This window comes from Pithys albifrons, chromosome 4 (assembly GCF_047495875.1).
Source record: "Pithys albifrons albifrons isolate INPA30051 chromosome 4, PitAlb_v1, whole genome shotgun sequence".
In the NCBI taxonomy this organism is placed as follows: Eukaryota; Metazoa; Chordata; class Aves; order Passeriformes; family Thamnophilidae; genus Pithys; species Pithys albifrons.
The window spans coordinates 77821012-77840141 of NC_092461.1; the positions used below are offsets into that span (position 1 = coordinate 77821012).

Sequence of the window (19130 nt, forward strand, 5' to 3'; positions counted from 1 at the left end):
GGGGGGAGTGGGGGCTCGAAGGAGGCAGGCTGCCCTGCTGGTTACTGCTGGGGTTTTTCCTGGCTGTCTTGCTGCTGCCTACCTCGGACTACTTTTCGTGCCGTGCTGCTGCTGCTGCCTGCCTTGGATTTGCTGCTGGTTGCTCGTACCTTTCTGCTTCTTGGACGGGGAACACAGGGGGAAGAGACAGTCCATCTGAAAGCTCACTGCTCGTCTGTCTCGCTGGAGAGGGACTGAAACTCACTCTGCAGCCAGCCGGGCTGTGACATGGACACTTGAGTATAACCTTTCTTCCTGGAGAAAAAAACCTGCTGGGTTTTGTTGTTGTTTTGGGTTTTTTTGTTTTTTTTTTTTCCTCTCTTGTGGTGTTGGGGAAGTGGGTTGCACTAGTCTGTTTACATATATATATATATATATATAGCAGTTATCCTTCTTGTATTAAAATTCTTTTTCTTAAATTTGATAAAGAGTGGTGTGATTATCGTGGAGGAGGCCCCTCCCCTGCTTGTGGGTAAAACATTTTGGTTTTTTCCCCTCAAACCGAGACATTTGGCTTTTTGAGGATTTCAAACAAGTAGCACTTGGTCCATTTTTAAGCTCTGGGATAGTGAAAATAAAAAGCTTTTTCCCAGGGTAAAAGAAGAATTTCTGGCATCTTGACATTTTCTGTACCCACCGAGTGGCTTTAATGGGAAAATAGTATTTGCCACGGAAACGGTCCTTACTGAGGTATGAAGCTTTCAGCATTCCAGTGGAATTTTATGCTGTTTAGATTTCAAAGCACTTCGTGAGCTTTTGCCATATGTTAGTTAAAGGCTTTTTTCTGCACTTTTAAAGCATAAAAGCAGAGGGAGCCTGTGCTGTATGTGCACTTGTGGTTGATGTTGGCCTGAGCCATATGGTGATCAGATATGTGGATTGCCATCTATCACTGGGCTTGCAGCTGCCCTCCTTTCCAGATACAGCAGAACTTACTTTGGGAGTGCCTATCCTGTTTATAGAACTGTGCCCTTGCCTGCTGGCAGCAAATGCATCTGTGTTTGTGCCAGAATAGACAATGCCATCCAGTTCACTTCCTGCCTTGCAACAGTTTGCTTTCAGATTGGATCCTCTCTGTCAAACTGAGCCATTGCAAAAGTTCCAAAAAGTGATTTTCCCCCCTCTGTTTTTAGCTTCTTCAGGAAAATGCAACAAAGATTCAGGTGCTCCATTTCTTACTCATCACTCACCAGTCAGGCAGCAGTAGCAGTTTCTCCTGAGGTTCCCAGCACTGGATGCAAAAAGAAGTACTATGATGACTGAAAATGCACTGTAATAGGGAAAAGCAGCAACTGCCCTTTGTTTGGAAGCTGAGATACACTGGAATAGGCAAGGCCATATGCCTGGAGCCTCACCTCTTTATTAAGGTAGTGTAATGCAGGAAAGCCATATTTATGTACGTACAGGTATATGTTACACTGTTTCAACATCAAACAGATGTTTGTCAACAGATGTTTCAAAGATACTGTTTTTGTTGAGTCTATTCATGTGAAATTCTCTTTTGAGCTATTATATCCAGAAGTGTCTTCTTGTGGTAGCAATTCTTATTGCCTAGGAAATTTCTATTCTATTCTACTTCTGTTATAGTTCCTATGTTTTTGCATCATCAAGAACCAAGATGCCTTTTCTCAGCATACTAAATTATATTACTAATATCTGTCACATTTCTTTGTTTTCTTTCTCCTATTAATAGAGCATTTTAATGTTTTCACTACTCAGAGCACCTTGCACCTCAAGCTTACTGTCTGTAATTCCCTGAGGAGCCTTTTCAGTGCATAGTTAAGCCCCCAAGGGAGGTGAGAGGGCTGCACTGCAGTTGTCACTGTGACTGCAGCTTTAAATCAGCTACTTACAGCCACCAGCATTCATCACCTCAAGAAGCTTTTGTTTTTCAGATTTTGCAAGCACATTGAGATCAATGCTAATGTGACTTTATCATTAGCAAAATTTGGTTCAAATACGTCTGATTGAGTATCCATCGCACCTTACCTGAAGCAGGGAGCTCCTGAAAATGGCCTGTTGCATAGATGAGCTTTAGCAATGGAAAGTATTTTGCCCAAGAACTGGATTTGTTTACCATGGGTTTAATCTCAGAGCTTTGAGCCACACTGGCCTGTGTTATTAACTGTCTGGAGGACTAGAGCTGAGGCTAAACTGAGCCAGTTCTGTACAGCAATGAAGGAGAGAGGGTGATGAACCAAAGGCAGGTTTAACATAATGGGATTTAACTGCTGTAGGTTACGTGCTGACTAAATTGGAAGCTGAAAGTGAGGGGAGCTCATGTATTACTAACTTGGCCTAATATGGTGAACAGGATACAGTCTCATTTCTGTGTTGTGCAACTCTTCTGAAGTCAGTAGTTAATTCAGGAACTCGGGCTTCCTAGCCTTTTCTCTTATTCTGAAAGGGTATGCCTTTTAAAGATGCACACTCAGTGACCTAAAAAATCCATATGGCCTTAGACTTTATTACAAGCTCTTTCGCTCATTCTTTCTTACTTTTCCACAAGAGGATGGGAGTAACAGTACCTGCTCAGAGAGAGTCAAGCTAATACTTTTTGAGTATTCCACTGCTCTTGTGTTCTTGCTGTTTGCTCATTTCCTTAAATGAGCACTACTGAAACCTTTTACAATGGAGTTTTATTACTCTAATGTACAAGAATGTTATTTACACAATAAACAGTATTACATGTACTTTTTATAAGTACGTTATTATGTTTTAAAGGAAGACAATGTAATAGTTCTTCAGTTTACTGATTTTCTGTATTCAATAAGAAATTGCAATCTCTGCCAAACAATCAGCTCTTAAGTCAGTGTCAGTTTGTATCCCATGAAAAGCAAGAACATTTAAATATCTTACACAATAGGCAAGACAGCATGGATCTGTGGACTATGATTTTGGTTTTATTAAGGATTACCAGTTTGCTTGTTTACTATGCATGGACATCAGCTTACGCAGAGACACTTTCAAGAATTAGAGACTGTATGCATTTGAAGACAGAAAAAATGATCTTTCAGGCTTGCATGCTTTATCAGCTCAATGTTATCAAGTCATGCATATGGTGAGTAATTTCTATTTTACTCAAAAAATCCTAGCTTGAATCCAAAATATGTGATACAAGAAATAGAAGAAGAAATTACCAATTTTTAGTTTATTTGTTTGTTATCAGGAAGATAAAACAAAACAAAAACATTGCGTTCAATGCACTGGTTGGCTATGTAGGATGGAACTTCCTAAGTGGCCAATGCTAGAAATACAGAAGCATTCCTAATAGTCTGACTAAAGTTCATGAAAACTGGCTTCAAGATCCAAGCATATGAATGAGTGTTCTCTGGATTAAAAACTATTACATTAAACTCTTGAGCTACAACATGAGCACTTTATCACACCAGACACTTAACCTGTACCTGCTTTTAAAAATTAGAATCTATTTTCCTTTTTGCTCTTTGTAGCCAAAGCCTCCCTTTTATGGTTTCAAAGCATGGAAGAAGTTTTGCATTTTCAAGAGTACCTGTAAGTTTTCCCATAGATACTGGATAAAACACATAAGGAGCATCTGCTGATCAAAGGGATGATCTGACCACTGAGCTACAGATTCAGGCTTCCTTTTCTATACTCTATTACAGGCTCATGAATTTTGCATTCTTTCCAGCTATGTGCCTCAAATCCAACTGCTGAGGCATATCATCATCCATGTGTGTGTTTTAATGCCTAAACCAGTGTCCAAGAGCACTGTGAATTAGGGTCTGTATCTCTAATGATGATTTTCATTTTGCTTAATACGAAGACAACAAGATGCATTTTCCTTGTATTTTAGAAATTACATGCTGAATCTCATATGAAATGATCCCAAGCCTGTAGCTTGTGGAATACATGAGATGTTCTCTTTGGACTGTGGTTGCTGAAATGGAACATCTGCATTTCCAAGAGCGACCAAACCCTCTGAATCAAAGGGCTGTGGTAATAGCCAGCACAAAATGGGAGAGAGTGAAATGTTGTTGTAGGCTGTATTTTTGATTTAACTGTACATACTTCTCAGTAGAAAACAAAAACAAATACGCAGGCAGCTGTGGACAAGAAAAAGCAAAACATAGAATGTAACTTCTTTTTTTCTTCCCATGAATAAAGCAAAATAGCAAGTACTGACATCCAAGATTGAATAGCTAAAATGCTCTAGCACTTGGCTATACATTTGTTCCTCAATCACTGAAAGTAACTCATACTGCTAGCGATTCAGGTTTGCCATTGGCAACTGTTCCGTGACCAGAGATTAATGACTTGACATTATTTATGCAATTTTTAGTGATCTTTGTAAAAATGCCATTGCTATTTATGGAACTGCAGTGGAAGTCAAAGAACCGAAGCAGCACAGTGGCCTCTGTCCAACACTATTTGAAATCATTACTTTACTGGAGTTTCAAGCTGTGCCAAGGAAGGTTCAGGTTGGACAGGAGGAATTTCTTCACTGAAAGGGTTAAACATTGGAATGCACTGCCCAGGGAGGTGGTGGTCATCCTCCCTGGAGGTGTTTAAGAGAAGACAAGCCTGATAGTTGGTGCCAGGGTCTAGTTGACATGGTGGGGTTTGGTCAAAGGTTTGACTTGATCTCATAAGTATTTTCCAACTTAACTGATTCTGTGATTCTGTTTCCCTACTTAACAAAAGGTCCCTGCTGCAAGTCTGAGGGTAATGTTTGAATTGGAAACACCCAGACACATTGCACAGGTTACACATTTAATGCTGGCACCGTGCACAAGGCTCTTGTCAGGACATAAGCTGGAATGCTTCCACCTTCTGGTGTTGGGGAAGGCAGCCCTCCTTTCCCAGGCACACAGGATCACAGCACAGCTGTGGCTGGAACGAACTTCTGAAGGTCAACTTCTCCAGTCCCTTTGACCAAGCAGGGCAGAAACACACAACGGGTCAGGTTGGAAAGGATCATTGTGGGTCATCTACACTCTGGACTCTGAATCCCAAGGACCTGAGTTCGAATCTCAGTGGGGACTGTCCCCCGGCAGTTCAAAGCCTCCCTGCCATCCCATCCCATCAGATCTCGGATGCTCAGAAGGGTCAGCCCCGGGTGCTGTGACAGTCCCGAGGACTTCCCTGTCACTATCCAAGCTCGCTCGGCCGTGGCAGATGGACCTTAGGACTTCAAACAGTGGGGCCAGTTTTGCACACGCTGTGGCTCACCTAAAAAACCCACTGCGCAAACTGGAAGTGCACGTGGGGAGAGCCCTTCCCAAATCTTGGTTCGCGAAGGCTGGCCATACATACATAGGGTCATCTGGTCCAATCTCCCTGCTCAAGCAGGGCCGTCCTAGAGCACATGGCACCAGGGGCTCTTGAGTATCTCCGGTGAGAGCCCACCCGAGGCCTACCTGCACCGGCTGCCCGGGGCCGTGTCCGGACGGCGTTCGGCCTCCGCGGACCCGGAGGCGGCAGCATCCCTCGGGACGGCCCCGGGGGGCACCCGCCACCCCGCGCCCCACGGGGGCAGCCACCGGCCCTGAGCGCCTCCAGGGAGCCGGGGCCAACACGGCGGGCAACATCCCCCCCGGCACCGGGAACCTGGCGGGAAAACACGCTTTTCCAGGCGGGACGGAGCCCTGTCTAGCGCAATCCCGGCCGGCCCGGGGCGGGGCGGAGGGGGCGGGCGCAGGGGGCAGCGGCGCCCGGAAGGAGCGAGCCGGGGCGGGCACAGCCGCCCTGCCCGCGCCGCGCCGGCCGCCTCCCTTCCCTTCCTCCCGCGCCTTCCTGCCCCAGGGCAGCGCTCTGGTGCAAGGTCTGGAGCGCAGGTCCTGCAGGGAGCGGCGGAGGGAGCTGGGGGTGGTTAGCCTGGAGGAGGCTCGGGGGGACCTTGTCACTGGCTACAAGTGCCTGAACGGAGGGTGCAGCCGGGAGGGGGTCTGCCTCTTCTGCCAGGGAACTAGGGACAAGCAGAGAGCACATAGTCTTAAGGTGCGCCAAGGGAGGTTTAGATTGGACATTAGGAAGAATTTCTTCACAAGAGAGAATGATTAGACTCTCGAATGGGCCGCCCAGGGAGACAAGGGAGTCACCGTCCCTGGAGGTGTTTGAGAGACTGGACGTGGCGCTAAGTGCCACGGTCTAGTTGACATGGTCGTGTTCGGTCACAGGTTGGACTCGGATGATCTCGGAGGGCTTTCCCAACCCAACCGATTCCGCGGCTGACTCCGGGATTCCCTCCCTGCCTCCCGTCCGCCCCGCGCGCGCGCAGCACCCGCCGCCCCGTCCCGTCTCGTCCCGTCCCGTCCCGTCCCCGCCCGCGCCGGGGCCGGGGCCGCCCCGCGCGCATGCGCCCCGCGCCGCCGTGCCGACTGTTCAAACAAGAAGCGGACATGTTGGTGGCTCCCGCAGGTTCCCTCGTAGCCGCCGCGCTTCACGCTCTGCCCTCCCCTTGAGCCGCCTCCTTCCCTCCTCCCCTCGCACGCTGCAGACCTCGGGCCGGTCCTGCGGCGGCCCGGCTGCCGTCCCGTGCGCGAGGCGGAGCGCGGAGCTGAACCGGCGTTGGCAGCGGCAGGAAGCGGCGAGGAGGAGGAGGAGGAGAGAGGAAGAAAGATGCTGCTGCCGGCGCTGCGCCGCTGAGGTGACTCGTCCGCCCTCCGCGGGGGCACTCGCCCCGTACCCACGGACCGACCGGCCCCACGGCGCTCAGGCACGCCGATGAGAGGATTCTCCTAAGTTTTAATTTTTTTTTTCATCCGTTTCTGCCTTGTTGGTGTGCCTGCAGGCTTTTGTCTTGTTTCTTTTTCTCTTCCCCCCCCCCCTTTTCTGTTGTTTCTTCCGGTTCACCGGAAAGCAAGCGGCTGTGCGGAACCTGGCCCGGGCCCGCCGGCGCTGCGGCAGCGGGGCGAGCAGCGGGCGCCGCTACGCTGGATCCCAGGGCGGCTGCCCCGGCCGGGAAGATGGGAATGCTGAGCCGGCGGGGCCCGAGCAGAGGAGGAAGGGAGAGGAAACCTGCTGCTGCGGAGCTGTGAGCATCCCGGGAAGCTGCGTGCGCGCCTGGAGGAGAGCGGGGAGAAGCGGCTTCGTCCCCCGCTCGCCGCGGACTCCCCTTGGGCTCTGCGCCCCCTCGGCGGGGCCTTGCCCCGGACACTGCTGTGATTGAGGGGATCTCGCAGGAGGCGCTTCCTCAGCCTGGCACAGCCCGGGTGGTTTCTCTTTTGTGCTCGCCTGTTCCTGTTTTGTTTTGGTTTTTTTTTTACACGTTTCCATTACCTTTTTTTGACCTTACTTTGCTCTGGAATAAGGGAAACTTTTCATCTCCGGAAACATGTCGACGGGAGAAAGTTTTGAGTCTCGTTTTGAAAAAATCGACGTGACTTTGAAGGACCCCAAATCCGAAGTGAACGTGGACTGTTTGCTGGTGAGTAGGGATCGCCGATGGGCCCCCGGTCCCGTCTCCCCGAATTCCTTACCCTGTGGGACCGAATCTCGCTCTCCAGGCTGAGTCACCGCCCTGCTCAGCTCCGCACTGGTGTTTTGTTTACTCAGCCAAGGGTGCGTGAATGTCTCTGTGCTGGGAGAGAGTGGCTCATGCCAAGGAGGCGCCCGCCCAGCCCTGCCTGGCACTTGTCATCTCTGGCTCAGTGCACCTTTCTGTGCCTCCCCGACTGTCAGCGACGCGGTCGAGCCTTCCCACGGGGGCGGAGTTCGTCAGTGCCAGTCCTGCGTCTGAGCCGAAGTCTCTAAATAGCTTTGATAGCAAGTATCTCCTCAAAAACTTGGTTTCTAAGACTGACGTCCTCTTTTGCGGTGGTTAAGCACTGCCCCGCTGACTTCAGTCTGCGAATCAACGACGTGTAAAACGCGATTAATGTGCCCTTACAGGTGGGCAGGGGCTTAAATGCATTTTAAACTAGTGGTAGGGCTAGGCCGGGGATAAAGGGCTGCTCGCTTATTTTTTCCCTGCTTCATCATATCTAATGGTTCGATGGATCTCACCAGTGTTGTCAGTGTTATAATGGAATCATAAGAAAGCAAACCCTGTAATTTCCTGACATAAAACCAATCAATGTCATTTGATAGCTGCTTGACAGAAGTGGATGATCTTTTGGTTCTGATTATAAAAAGGACCTCAGCAAAGTGCATGCCAAATGCAACCAAAATTTTTATGACGTAGCTGTGTCCTTAGATATGCCTAGAGATAACCTTAAATAGTACCGATTGTAATTCGTGCTTTTGTGCTGAAGTAGAGGATTTATTTTCTTTGTAGCAAGTGATAAAAGTTCTTTGGTGTATTTTTTCCCCTGGCATTCTGTTGTCAGAGAGAGGAACAAATAAATCGAATTTGTTCCTAGCATGAACTCTGACATTTGGATTTGGAAGGGAAGGAAGGTGTGGGGGTGGAGATAGCTCTTAATAGTCATTCTTGATTTTTCTGCTGCATGGTTCTTGGCAGAAAGTTCACTTGAGCAGAAGGTGGTGGAGAGATTAAAAGAATAATGCAAGAATCTGTACAAGTTCATGATGCTGTGTGCTCTCTCAAGCTTATTACTGATTTGTGAGCTTCTGAAGTGTTGACAGGTCAAGCCTACATACCTAGATAAAAGAGAGCCTTGTGGATTTCGCTGCCACGAGGGAAAATAGCTCTGCATCTTCTAGTTAACTTGCTTCTTTTGATCTAGTTTATGTATCTGACATCTTAGAACCAGAGCTAAAGAGCAGACCTCTGGTGCTTAGTATATATTGTGTCAGTTTTGATAACTCAAGACTACTGTCTAGTTGGACACTTTTACAGCCAGGTTCTGCTGATACCTATCAAGACTATAGAGTCAATTAAGAGTCCAGGCCTTTGTGTTAACCATGACTCAGTTTGCCAGTATCTACTTTAACGATGGCTGTTCTGCGAGGACCCTCCTACAGTAAAAGAAAGGAATGTACAGGTTATCAGACGTGCAGTTAGTAGTATCTTTAACTGTATTCCTTAATCTTATAATCAGTTTAAGGATTTGCCCCATTTCAGTTATCTTAATTGCGATTAGGAGCTAAGCTGTAGTCAGTTTGGGAATGAACTTGTTGGGGTGCTTCCTGTCATGCTTCTCTGAAGTTTTAGAACATGTTTGCATCACAGGTTGTAATGTCCATTAAAGTGACAATTTTTTAGAAAACTTCTTTTAAACTATTGCCAATTAAAAAAGACAGTGCTGCTTCTAAGGACATCAGTTGGTAGGCTAAATTTTTTATGTCTTTGGTCAATAAATCAGTCTTTCTGCTGGCTGTACTTTTATTCTGTTTCACTTGTTCTTGGGCTCTTTTCTGTAGCATTTAAGTTTACTAACACTTTGTGAATAGCTGAAATATTTTACACCAGTTCTTAATGTGATGGTTCACACTGCAAGCATCATTCTTGGCCCAAGATACTACTTATATATCAAATCCATTATAATCTGTGTGGATGTGCTTTTAAGGAAGAAACGCTGAGGTGTAGGTGTAATTGATCTGCACTTAAAATATCTTCTAAAATGAACACCCCATTCCCCTCCCTGCAGCTTTCAGTTAAAGAGGGAAACTTGTCAGACTTTAGACCTGATACACTTAAAAAGAAAATAAAATCATGTTTTTCTGATCAGACTACATAAAAACTTCTTTTGAGTAAAACTTTTTAAATTTAAAATCTTTTTTTTTAAGTTTGATTAAGGTTGTGAATTGATGTTACTTATAATTCCTTTCACTTTTCCTGAGCAAGAGTGTTTGCTAACTCTGTATCTGAGTGGAAATATATGAATAACTGGTACACAAGTGCTTGAAATTTAACATCTCATATTCTGTACATGTAGGTTTAAAATTTTTGGGTTCATTTAGGTTCAGGTAACAGGGTTACCTGAAGAAAAGTCTCAGCAATGCCTTTGTCTTCTCTTAGGATGGTTTTATCCTCCTTAATATTCCTTACTTCATTGTAATTCTAGTCTTACTCCTCTTCCCTGTAAGTTTGTACCCCTTGCAGACTAAAAGGCAGACATGGAATAACTTTTAAATCAGTTTTGTAACCATTTTTGGTTTTGTAAATGTGATCAGCTATGTTTTGTATGCTAGAAAGATTCTAAATTTATATGTGAAGTAGTGTGAGAATGCTAAGAAAAGAAAGTAGGTGGGGAGTGGGGGCTGATACAAAGGAAGATGTGTTACTGGTTCAGGAAGGTGTGGGAGAGGAGTGCTGACAACAGAGCAGAGCAGGTGGAAAAGGCACACCAAGGGCTTTATAACTCCAACTGGCATACTGCAGGAAGGAAATCCATAAAGCTGAGGTGCGGGAGGGAGATGTATTTATTTTTCCTGTTTTCTATTATGCAACTCTAATAGAACTGTAAAAATCAGTTGCCACTGTCAATAACTAGATTTGTTTGTTTCTTTGGGACTTGGATGTACTTGGTTTAGTCCCAGACTGGGAAAGCCGTACATAGGCTGTCATTTTTTTGAGAAGGTCAAATCCTGAATTAGGCTGTAACACCTCAGCCCTGGGCTGTTTGCTCACAGACTCTGCTAAGAATATTACTTTAATATTTATATATGTAGGGTTCTTTAATACCTTATGAAAAGATACAGAAAATAAGCCATGGGCTTATTTCTAGGGAATTTCGTCTGGTTTTATCTGTTCTGGTCTCTATGGCCAAACCCCTCAAGGAGGGCTTCTGACCCCTCATCCACTCTGGGGTCCCAGGCCAGGGTCAGGGGCTGTGTTCTCACTGTCCCTGCCAATCCCAACCTGGGTCTGGGGTTCCAGGAGCTGTGGGGTGTTATAGTTTTCCTGAGCTGTTTGTGACTGACAGCTGCTCTGGGGCTTCCCTGTATGGGCTCCAGGAGCCTGCCATGAGGGATATGATGCCACCCCACCCCCGTGAGGTTTGGCCCATCCCTTCCCCCTGCACACACACACAGGCATGATCACAAGGTGATTTTGACCCAATAGTGACTGATCTGGCATGTAACATTCCACCCCATGGCGTCAGACCAACCTTTAGGACCAGGTTTAACTACCTCTCTTAACACTTGTAGTGGCAGCTCTAGGAGAACCCATCTGACAGAAGGGGAAAAGGTACAGAAGAAAGAGGAAAGCATACAAGAAAACACACAGAGTGCAGTTGTTGTATCAATAACCATTAACGAGGAGTTCTATCAATATAGAAATGCTGCTCCATGGAAATCACCATCTCCTACCTTCTCAGTCTTAAGATTGCAAATGAGATGTAACTCAGAATGTGAGGTAAGAGTTCATAAACAGTCTGTCCACTGCAGCAGCTGGAACACTTTCCTTCACTTTCATCCGTGGACAGCATCTGCCTTTGGTGAGGTGCAGCACTTCAAAAGGTCTTTGCTTATTTATGACAACACATTTAAGTATTAACCCAAACCAAATACCCATATCCCAGACCACTGGCCATCACCCTCATTCCTCCCACCAAGCAGATTTCAGGTGGAAATTCAGGGTGTATCACAGGGAGAGGTGTTCAGTAATATACAATGATCTGGTTGCCACTTGGGAAAACCATTCCTACCAACTCAGTCGAACTCGCCAAAACACTTCAGGAGTTATTACTCGAAATCTTGACTTGTTTGCAGCTGGACAAAACTTTCCTGCTGCGACCAACAGTTTGTGTTATCCCTTTTCTTCCCTCCTCTAGAGGGTACCCATTCTGAGAAGGAAGAAGGGGATACGCAAATACCTGAGTTATTCAGGGCTATTACACTTGCTGTAGCGACTAGAAAAGAAACACAACATACTTGTAAATGATGTGTCACAGCATCATGTAGTGCTTTTTCTCAGAATATTTGGTACTAGGAGACCTACAGTCCGAAAAAGTTCTTCATCATGGCTAGGCTTCGCGAACGAAGATTTGAGAAGGGCACTACCCATGCTTGCTGCAAGCGTGCTGGTGGCTAAAAAGGCCGATACGGGATAGGCAGGTCTGGTCACCAAAGGCACAGTGGAACGTCTCTTTAGGTGATACTGGTGAGGAACAGTTCTTTCTGCGTTGTCTCTTCTTCTCAAGACTGACTCTGTGTGTGTTCTCAAAGGAAGCAGCAGCATCGTGAATGGTGTGTCTCCAGGAATCCCGATTGGAGGCCAAAGTTCTTACAGCACTGTGAAAGCTGCCTCTGAGGGGTGGTCACACTCCAAGGTGTGCAGTGGGCAGGTCCTGGTGAATCCCACAGGCGTGCTGAGTAGGCCCAAAGGCAGTGTCAGTAACTAGCTATTAACTTTAGCTAAGGGTCTTATTAATGATATTAAGCAGTGGAAAATAATATTTGTTAGCATAGCTTGACAACAATTTTAGAATAAATCCATGTTTTATGAAATCCTTGGGGTTTATGGACTTCCAGTTTTTGGAGAGTAGGGGAGTTAAGGGCTGTAATTAGTGAATGGGTATGGGACATCCTAACCTGAGGTTCCCTGTGCTTTTGTTTTTTAAATAAGTAGTAAATTTTCATGAAAATGTATTTTGGTGCTTTCTCTATTCTGCTGATAACTCAGAGTGTTTTCTTTGTTTATGTGGACACTTGGTTATTCAGGTACTTGGCGAATTACCTTGGTAATTGATTTTTAAAGCTTCAGACTTGATGGTCTTGTTCTTCAAAGATATCAAATGTTTCACCTGTTGAGCAGTGTGTCTTCAAGTTAACTGACAACAGTGAACAATGCATGCAACAAACTTGTTTTATCTTCTGCCCAGAGCTTTCCATTTTTGTTGCAGCAACAATACATACCTCCAAATAACTGTTGAAAATCACCTTCACTGAAACCACATTAACTCTGCTCGTAGAATCTGAGTGATAAAATGCTAGAAAAATTTGGTATCTGAGAAGCTCCTTGTACACAGAAGAAGCAGAACTTTATGAACACTTGCAGATTGTCAGCTTCAGAATGCTGTAAGTTGTCTGAAGATAGTTCAAAGTAAGGGAAAGCATCATGATGAAATCTCCCTGGTCATGTTTCTACTATTCTTTAGACCCAAGTAGAAGGTTCTGCAGTTACCAGTATCAGTACAGACTGGGTATGGAATGGTTTGAGAGCAGCCCTGTGGGGAAGGACTCGGGGATTTTGTCCGAATGTCCATCTCTTCTGACACAGTGACCTTTTTGCCAGGTTTCATTGGTCAGTTTTTTTACTGTGAGGGTGGAACAGGTTTCCCAGAGAAGTTGTGGGTGCCTGGTCCCTAGGAATGTGCAAGGCCAGGTTGGATGGGGCTTTGCACAACCTGGCATAGTGAAAAGTATCCCTGCCCCCCGTGGCAGGGGCATTGGAACTAGATGGTGTTTAAAGGTCCCTTCCAGCCCAAACCATTCTGTGATTTGTAGTAGTTAGATCTAAAATAAGACTTTTGGCTGACCTAGAAATATAATTCCACGTCTTCAAGTTACCATATGCAAGCTTTATATGCAGAAATATAATTGCTGGTTAATATTATCTGCTCATCACTAGGGATTATGTACTATAAAGGTTGATGTTAAATTAATGATGAAATAATAACTTGATATGTTAAAGGGAAAATGCAGCTCTAAGTTGGCTTTGGAAGTACAGTAACTTGGTGCCTTCTTGTTTCTGGTTGCATGTCTTAAGTCTTTTTAAATAATGTGTAAGCCTTTAAAAAGTTAACAGAAATGGTGGAACTATCAAAACGTTAGCTTTTGTTTCATGGTGTATGGTAGGTTTTACAGAGAAATAACAGTTAATTTAGCCAATTCTTCTGCTGATAAAACTAGAGGCTATGTAGGAATGTAATTATTTATTTTTCCTATAAAAGTTTTAATGAGGAATGATAATAGAAAGTTGATATTAAGACACATTTCAACAAGAGGAATGAAACACTCAACCAAACTATAAATGCTCTTACAAAGTAAAAATATTTGTAAACAATATCACTTTCCCTGGCAACTGCAGAGCGGGGTTTTTTGTTGCTTGAGGGAAGGAAGAGGGAAGGAGGAGGGAAACACCTGGAATTTGTTTGTTGGACAAATTGGAAATCAACCTGTTGGTCTGTAAATCTGTGAGGACAATACTAGCTTCAGGAGCCACTCATTGAGAACTTAATAAATACATAGAAGCCCTGTGAGCAATGATGTTGGTAACCTCACAGTTGCTTTAAGCAGAATTCCCTAGGACGTACTTTAGTGCTGCATAAAAATAAAAAGGTCTCTTACCAAAGAATACCGAGATGTTTGTCATGATACAGGATGTTTATCTTGAGTTTAAGAGGTTTTAAACCATGTAATTAAAAACTTTTTTTGGTGGATGTTTCTTGATACTGTTTATCCAAACTTCACTGTCATCAAGAACTTGCAAGAAGTCAAGAAGTTCCAAATGGAGATACTGAAAAACTGAACTTTCTTCTTTGAGAACAAAATTGGAGAATAGTTGAAAACTAATCTCTCTTTGCCTTAATTTGTCCAGTCATTCAAGCAGCAATAAAACCTGCTGGATGATGAGACAGTATTGGTGTAACTGCAGGCCTTATACAGACAACACCCAGTTAAAGTAAACATGAATAACACTACCTTTTAGCTTTCTCAGCAATCTGCTGAAATAAACACCTGAATTAACAAGGATTGAACAAGAGCTGAAACTTGGTCTTTGTGAAGAAGAAAAGTGACTTGTGGCTGTTCTTGTCCATGGTGTTTTGCTTTGCTGAGGAGGATTGGATCTCTGGTAGTCAAGTCTGTAGTCAGCATTGCAGAGGTCTCTGCAGTCTGCCGAGCATCAGCAGGGTGTGAGATGCTGTGGTGCATCTTTAGTTACAGCTGCCTAAAGACTGTCCAGACGGGCACCAGTTGCTGGGTCAGGTCAGCTGCCCGTGCTGCGAGGGGAGAGCCAGCACAGGGATCAGTACCAGCTTCTAACTGGAGCACAGGGCAAAGTCTACTCTGATACTCAAAATCTTGTAAAGGATTTGCTGTAACTAACTGAAGGGTTGCCACTCCCTGGCAATATTTATACAATACAGACTGTCATTGGGACAGCGTGTAAGATCTCTTTATTAGTAGGTCCTAATTTGAATCTAACTAGAGATTTCTTTATTTTAGCATCTTCACTTAAAAATGAATGCATTTAAAATGTTTTAGTTTCTTTCAGAGGTGAGAAATACGTGAAAGTTTTTTTGGTTTTAAGTGCATGGTGTAATGCTTGGAAACCTCTGTAGAAAACACTGCACAAACTAAGGCTTTATTTTGAATTGGAACTACCTAAATGTGTTTCCAGCTTGTGTGTGTCTGGGCAGCAGAGCTTATAACTGATTGGGAAACACAAGCAGAATACATACTTGGTTTTGCTTATGGGTCTTCATGAGTCATAGTATTCACTTGAAAAAGAAACACCTTGAATTCCAATAGTTATGCAAATATTGAGTAATTGTGTCTTCTATATTTTTCTCTTAAAAGGTGCACAGTATTCAGATAGTGCTGCATTATATTCACATGTATTAAATTCTAAGATATGAATACATTCAGAGAAAAACTTGACGTTAGATATCAACATATAAAATGCATTAATGCAAGATGGTTTTTTCCCATGTAGTCACTGACTGCTATGAAAATACTGTTTCTGTGGAGGCTGAGCTTCTTTGTAGCAAATAAATAATGGCAAAACCCCCCTGACTACACAAAACTAAATATGTCATCTGGAATGTGCTTTTTGAAGAAGAGGAAGCTAGAAGCTTCTCTTGACATCTGGAGACTTCAGCTAGGAAATTTTTCCCTGTTTTGTGGTTGGAGAAGTTATGTTTTTCAGCAGATGATTAGTAGGACTTGTAGCCATAATGATTATTTCCTCCTGGAAAGTGTGAAGGAACAATGGTCAGGGCATTCACCTCATACTGGCTACTGCTTGATGATTTGTTTGTTCTCTCTAAATTGGTTACTTTGGATGATAATTTTGAAGTCTGCCTTTTTTCTATTTAATACCATCTGCACAGTGAAAGTAGTATTTTGTAGAATACAAGTGATAGTTATTTCACAGAATGATTGAGTCTGGAAGGAACCTCTGGAGGTCCCTCCTCCTCCTGCTCTGGTAGAGCTGCCTAGAGCAGGTTGCCAGGAATGTCTTTTGAGTATCTCAAGGGTGGTGAACGTCACAACCTCTCTGAGCAATCTGTAATTTCCCACTTCTCAGCAGTACACTTGTTTGATTGACGCTTCACATAGCGGAAAATAAAATTCACCAATACTAAACAGAAAAATCATCAGTACTCATTTGCTATTTATTTGTTGAGTTCTCTTAAGTGTTTGGCCTTCTTGGTGAGTAAAACTCTTGGTAGCCCAAATAATTTTCTAAAAGGCATCTGCCACAGAGACCAGAGGAACTTTCTGTATGGAGTGAATTGTAAGTTTGGAGACTTTAAGCGTAAAGATTTCTATCTAAGGGTGAAGTTGCTTTGAATTGGTAAGCTCATGTTTAATTTCTTACTGCAGTTGAAACATAGTAGAATTTTTCTGTTGGAGGGAAAAAGAAAGATTGAATGCCTTGCTGTGATGTCCAGTTTGCCACTTCCATGTTCCATGATTATGAAGCTTGGGTACCATTGTGTTTTCTCTGTCTGTGTACACACATGATTTTCCTTCTGACAGACAGTGAGGGAGGCTGGATAGGACTTCCTTATCAGCATGGGAGTGTGGACGACTTTTTGATACTGATGGGACAGGAACCGGTCTTTGGGAGACAGGTGAAGAGGACATACTACCTGTGGAATTTTCAGGCAGAGTCTCCAGAGGAGAGACTTGAGCTTCAGACTTTCACTTCAGAGAAGTTGAAGTGTAAGGTGTCAGTACAACAAGCACCATCTTCCTGGAGTATGGATGACGACATCCAACATGTTAATTCCACTGCTGACATCTGGGAGCATATTTGACTGCAAGTGTGAAGTGACTGTTAAGTACTTAAGAAGGGAGGAGACCAGGATATAATAGAGTAGGAGTGGATGGGGAAGATCCTTCAGGGAGGAGTGAGGCTGGGAGTAGGACAAGGAGTTAGTGCTGGTTGTACTTGCCTTGTGGGTTTTAGCAGATGCCAGATTGTGTGGAATAATACCAGGCAGGACATGAAGCTGTAGCTGAAAATAGAGGTAATACTGATGCCTCACACCTTTGGTTTTTTATGCACTTCTATCAGAGTTAGTGGTGGAATCATAGAATTTGCTCATGAGCACTTCTTTGTTATAAAATTTGATAATACCAATGCCTCCCTGACATCCGATCCCATCAGATCTCAGAAGCTGAGCAGGGTCAGCCCCGGATTAGTACTTGGATGGGAGACTCCTGGGAAATGCCGGGTGCTGTAGGTTCTAGTCCTGAGGACTGTCCAAGCTCGCTTGGCCGTGGCAGATGAACCTCAGGACTTAAATGGTGGGGCCAGTTCTGCGCACGCTGAGCCTCACCTAAAATCCACTGCGCAGGCTGGAAGGGCACACCCACGTGGGGACAGCCCTTCCCAAATCTTCGTTTGCGAAGTTTGGGCATACACATACACATTATTAAACTAATCTGTTCTCAGAAAGTAGCTTTGATTGTAGGTATGCAAAGAATCCTGTCAGTATTAAGCTGAGAGAATTTATTCTCCCCTTTCAAAGAGGAAAAGTGATTCTGCCACTTCAGTGTCAGTTTGTTTATTGCTCTAATACGTCTTTTGTGGGTAGCTGTTCTCCTTCAATGTAATTTGCTACTACGTTCATTGGCAATTAAACAAAAAATTGCCAGCGTACCAGTGATACAATTTTGGTGATCTTGTGACCGTTCAAACATGCTCTTACATGCTGTGTATCTTCAGAGCAAAAATGGTGCCAGCCAAATGGTAGACTTACTAGAAATTGAAGTTTTTGGTTTCCTAGTGTTGGCTACAATTGTCATGGCTTTTGAAACAGGGACTGTTGTTGCCAGTACTAGTGGAGCAAAGATGGTGTTGGAAATAAGAAACTGCCCATAAAGACCCGTGGAGTGAAAGCTGAACTATTGATGTGATTGTGTATTTTACTGGCTTGCTCTTTGTTGGGTTGGTTGTGGTTTTTTTTTTTTCAATACACTGAATTTATATTTGGAGATGTCATTAAAGAGCTAGATTTTCTCTGCAGAGAATGAATCAGTTTGCTTCCAGAAAGAGCTTTTGTATTCTGATTTTACTAAAATGCTCATGGCTATTTTTAGCCTTTCTCATACCCCACAAACTGTTTTTTGTGCATGTGGTTTTTCAATGTGCCATGACCTTAAAATGTTTGGTGGTGGTTTTGCCGTGTAAAATCAGATGGTTTGAGAAATTGTCAGAGCTAATTGCACTGAGGCTCTGAATCAAGCTATGAAGACTCTTGTTAGGAAAACCTTATTCATGGGAATTCTGTGTTATTTGTGTAAAAAATAGAGTTGTGACACACAGGGGGTCTTGCATTAAGTAACTTGCACAATCAGAGCTGCTCACTGACTCCACGTGACAAATTAGATTGGAATAAGGAAGGGACTAAATGTCTCTTGTTTTAATTCTTGATGACTATAAGATCAGAGGAGTCTTCTATCCTTTTGTTTCTCGTCTGCCCTAAAATGCCTTCTGGCTTTCATAAGAAAGGTTTTGTCCTTCCTGACATATACATAATACTATTTTCATCAATAGTTTGGACTTGAGATGTAAGCAAAGATGTCAATTAGAAGTAAAATTGGGATATTCATGAGGCTGGTGCTGCTGGAGCTGCTTCAGTTCAGGGACTGCAATGACAGTAAACAACTCCAATGTGGCTTTCTGGCTTCTGTACAATAGATTTTGGCTTCCATCAGGTAAGATTCAGACTGGCTGCATTGTCCTTGAACTTTTCTTTTGGTCAGTCTCCTCTTTGAGCTCCTGGCAAAGAAAGTAGTCAGATTAACTTCACCTTCATATAAAGAATAGTTTCTGTCATATAAATGTTAGTGTCTGTCATAGTTCTTAGTAAGTTCGTGGGGAAAAAAGGGTCTGAGAACCATGAATTCTAGGGGAAATAAAAAGGGGATTTTTTTAATACCCTTTTTTGATTGCAGTTTTGACAAACTCATATATAACTCAAATAAAAGAAAAGATTGATTAAAACCATTATTTGCAGGACAGGAGTTTTTTTCCAAAG

At 43.9% G+C, this 19130-nt stretch overlaps 1 protein-coding gene across 1 annotated transcript in view; it reads left to right on the top strand.

Annotated features, from left to right (window-relative positions):
- The first annotated feature begins 6380 nt into the window (after positions 1 to 6380).
- Positions 6381 to 19130, top strand: part of ROCK1 (Rho associated coiled-coil containing protein kinase 1) — a 91121-nt gene continuing 78371 nt past the window's right edge. The window contains exon 1 of the mRNA XM_071554710.1: positions 6381 to 7429. Coding sequence (XP_071410811.1) covers positions 7337 to 7429 — 93 coding nt within the window. The 5' untranslated portion in view covers positions 6381 to 7336. The remainder of the gene's footprint in view (positions 7430 to 19130) is intronic.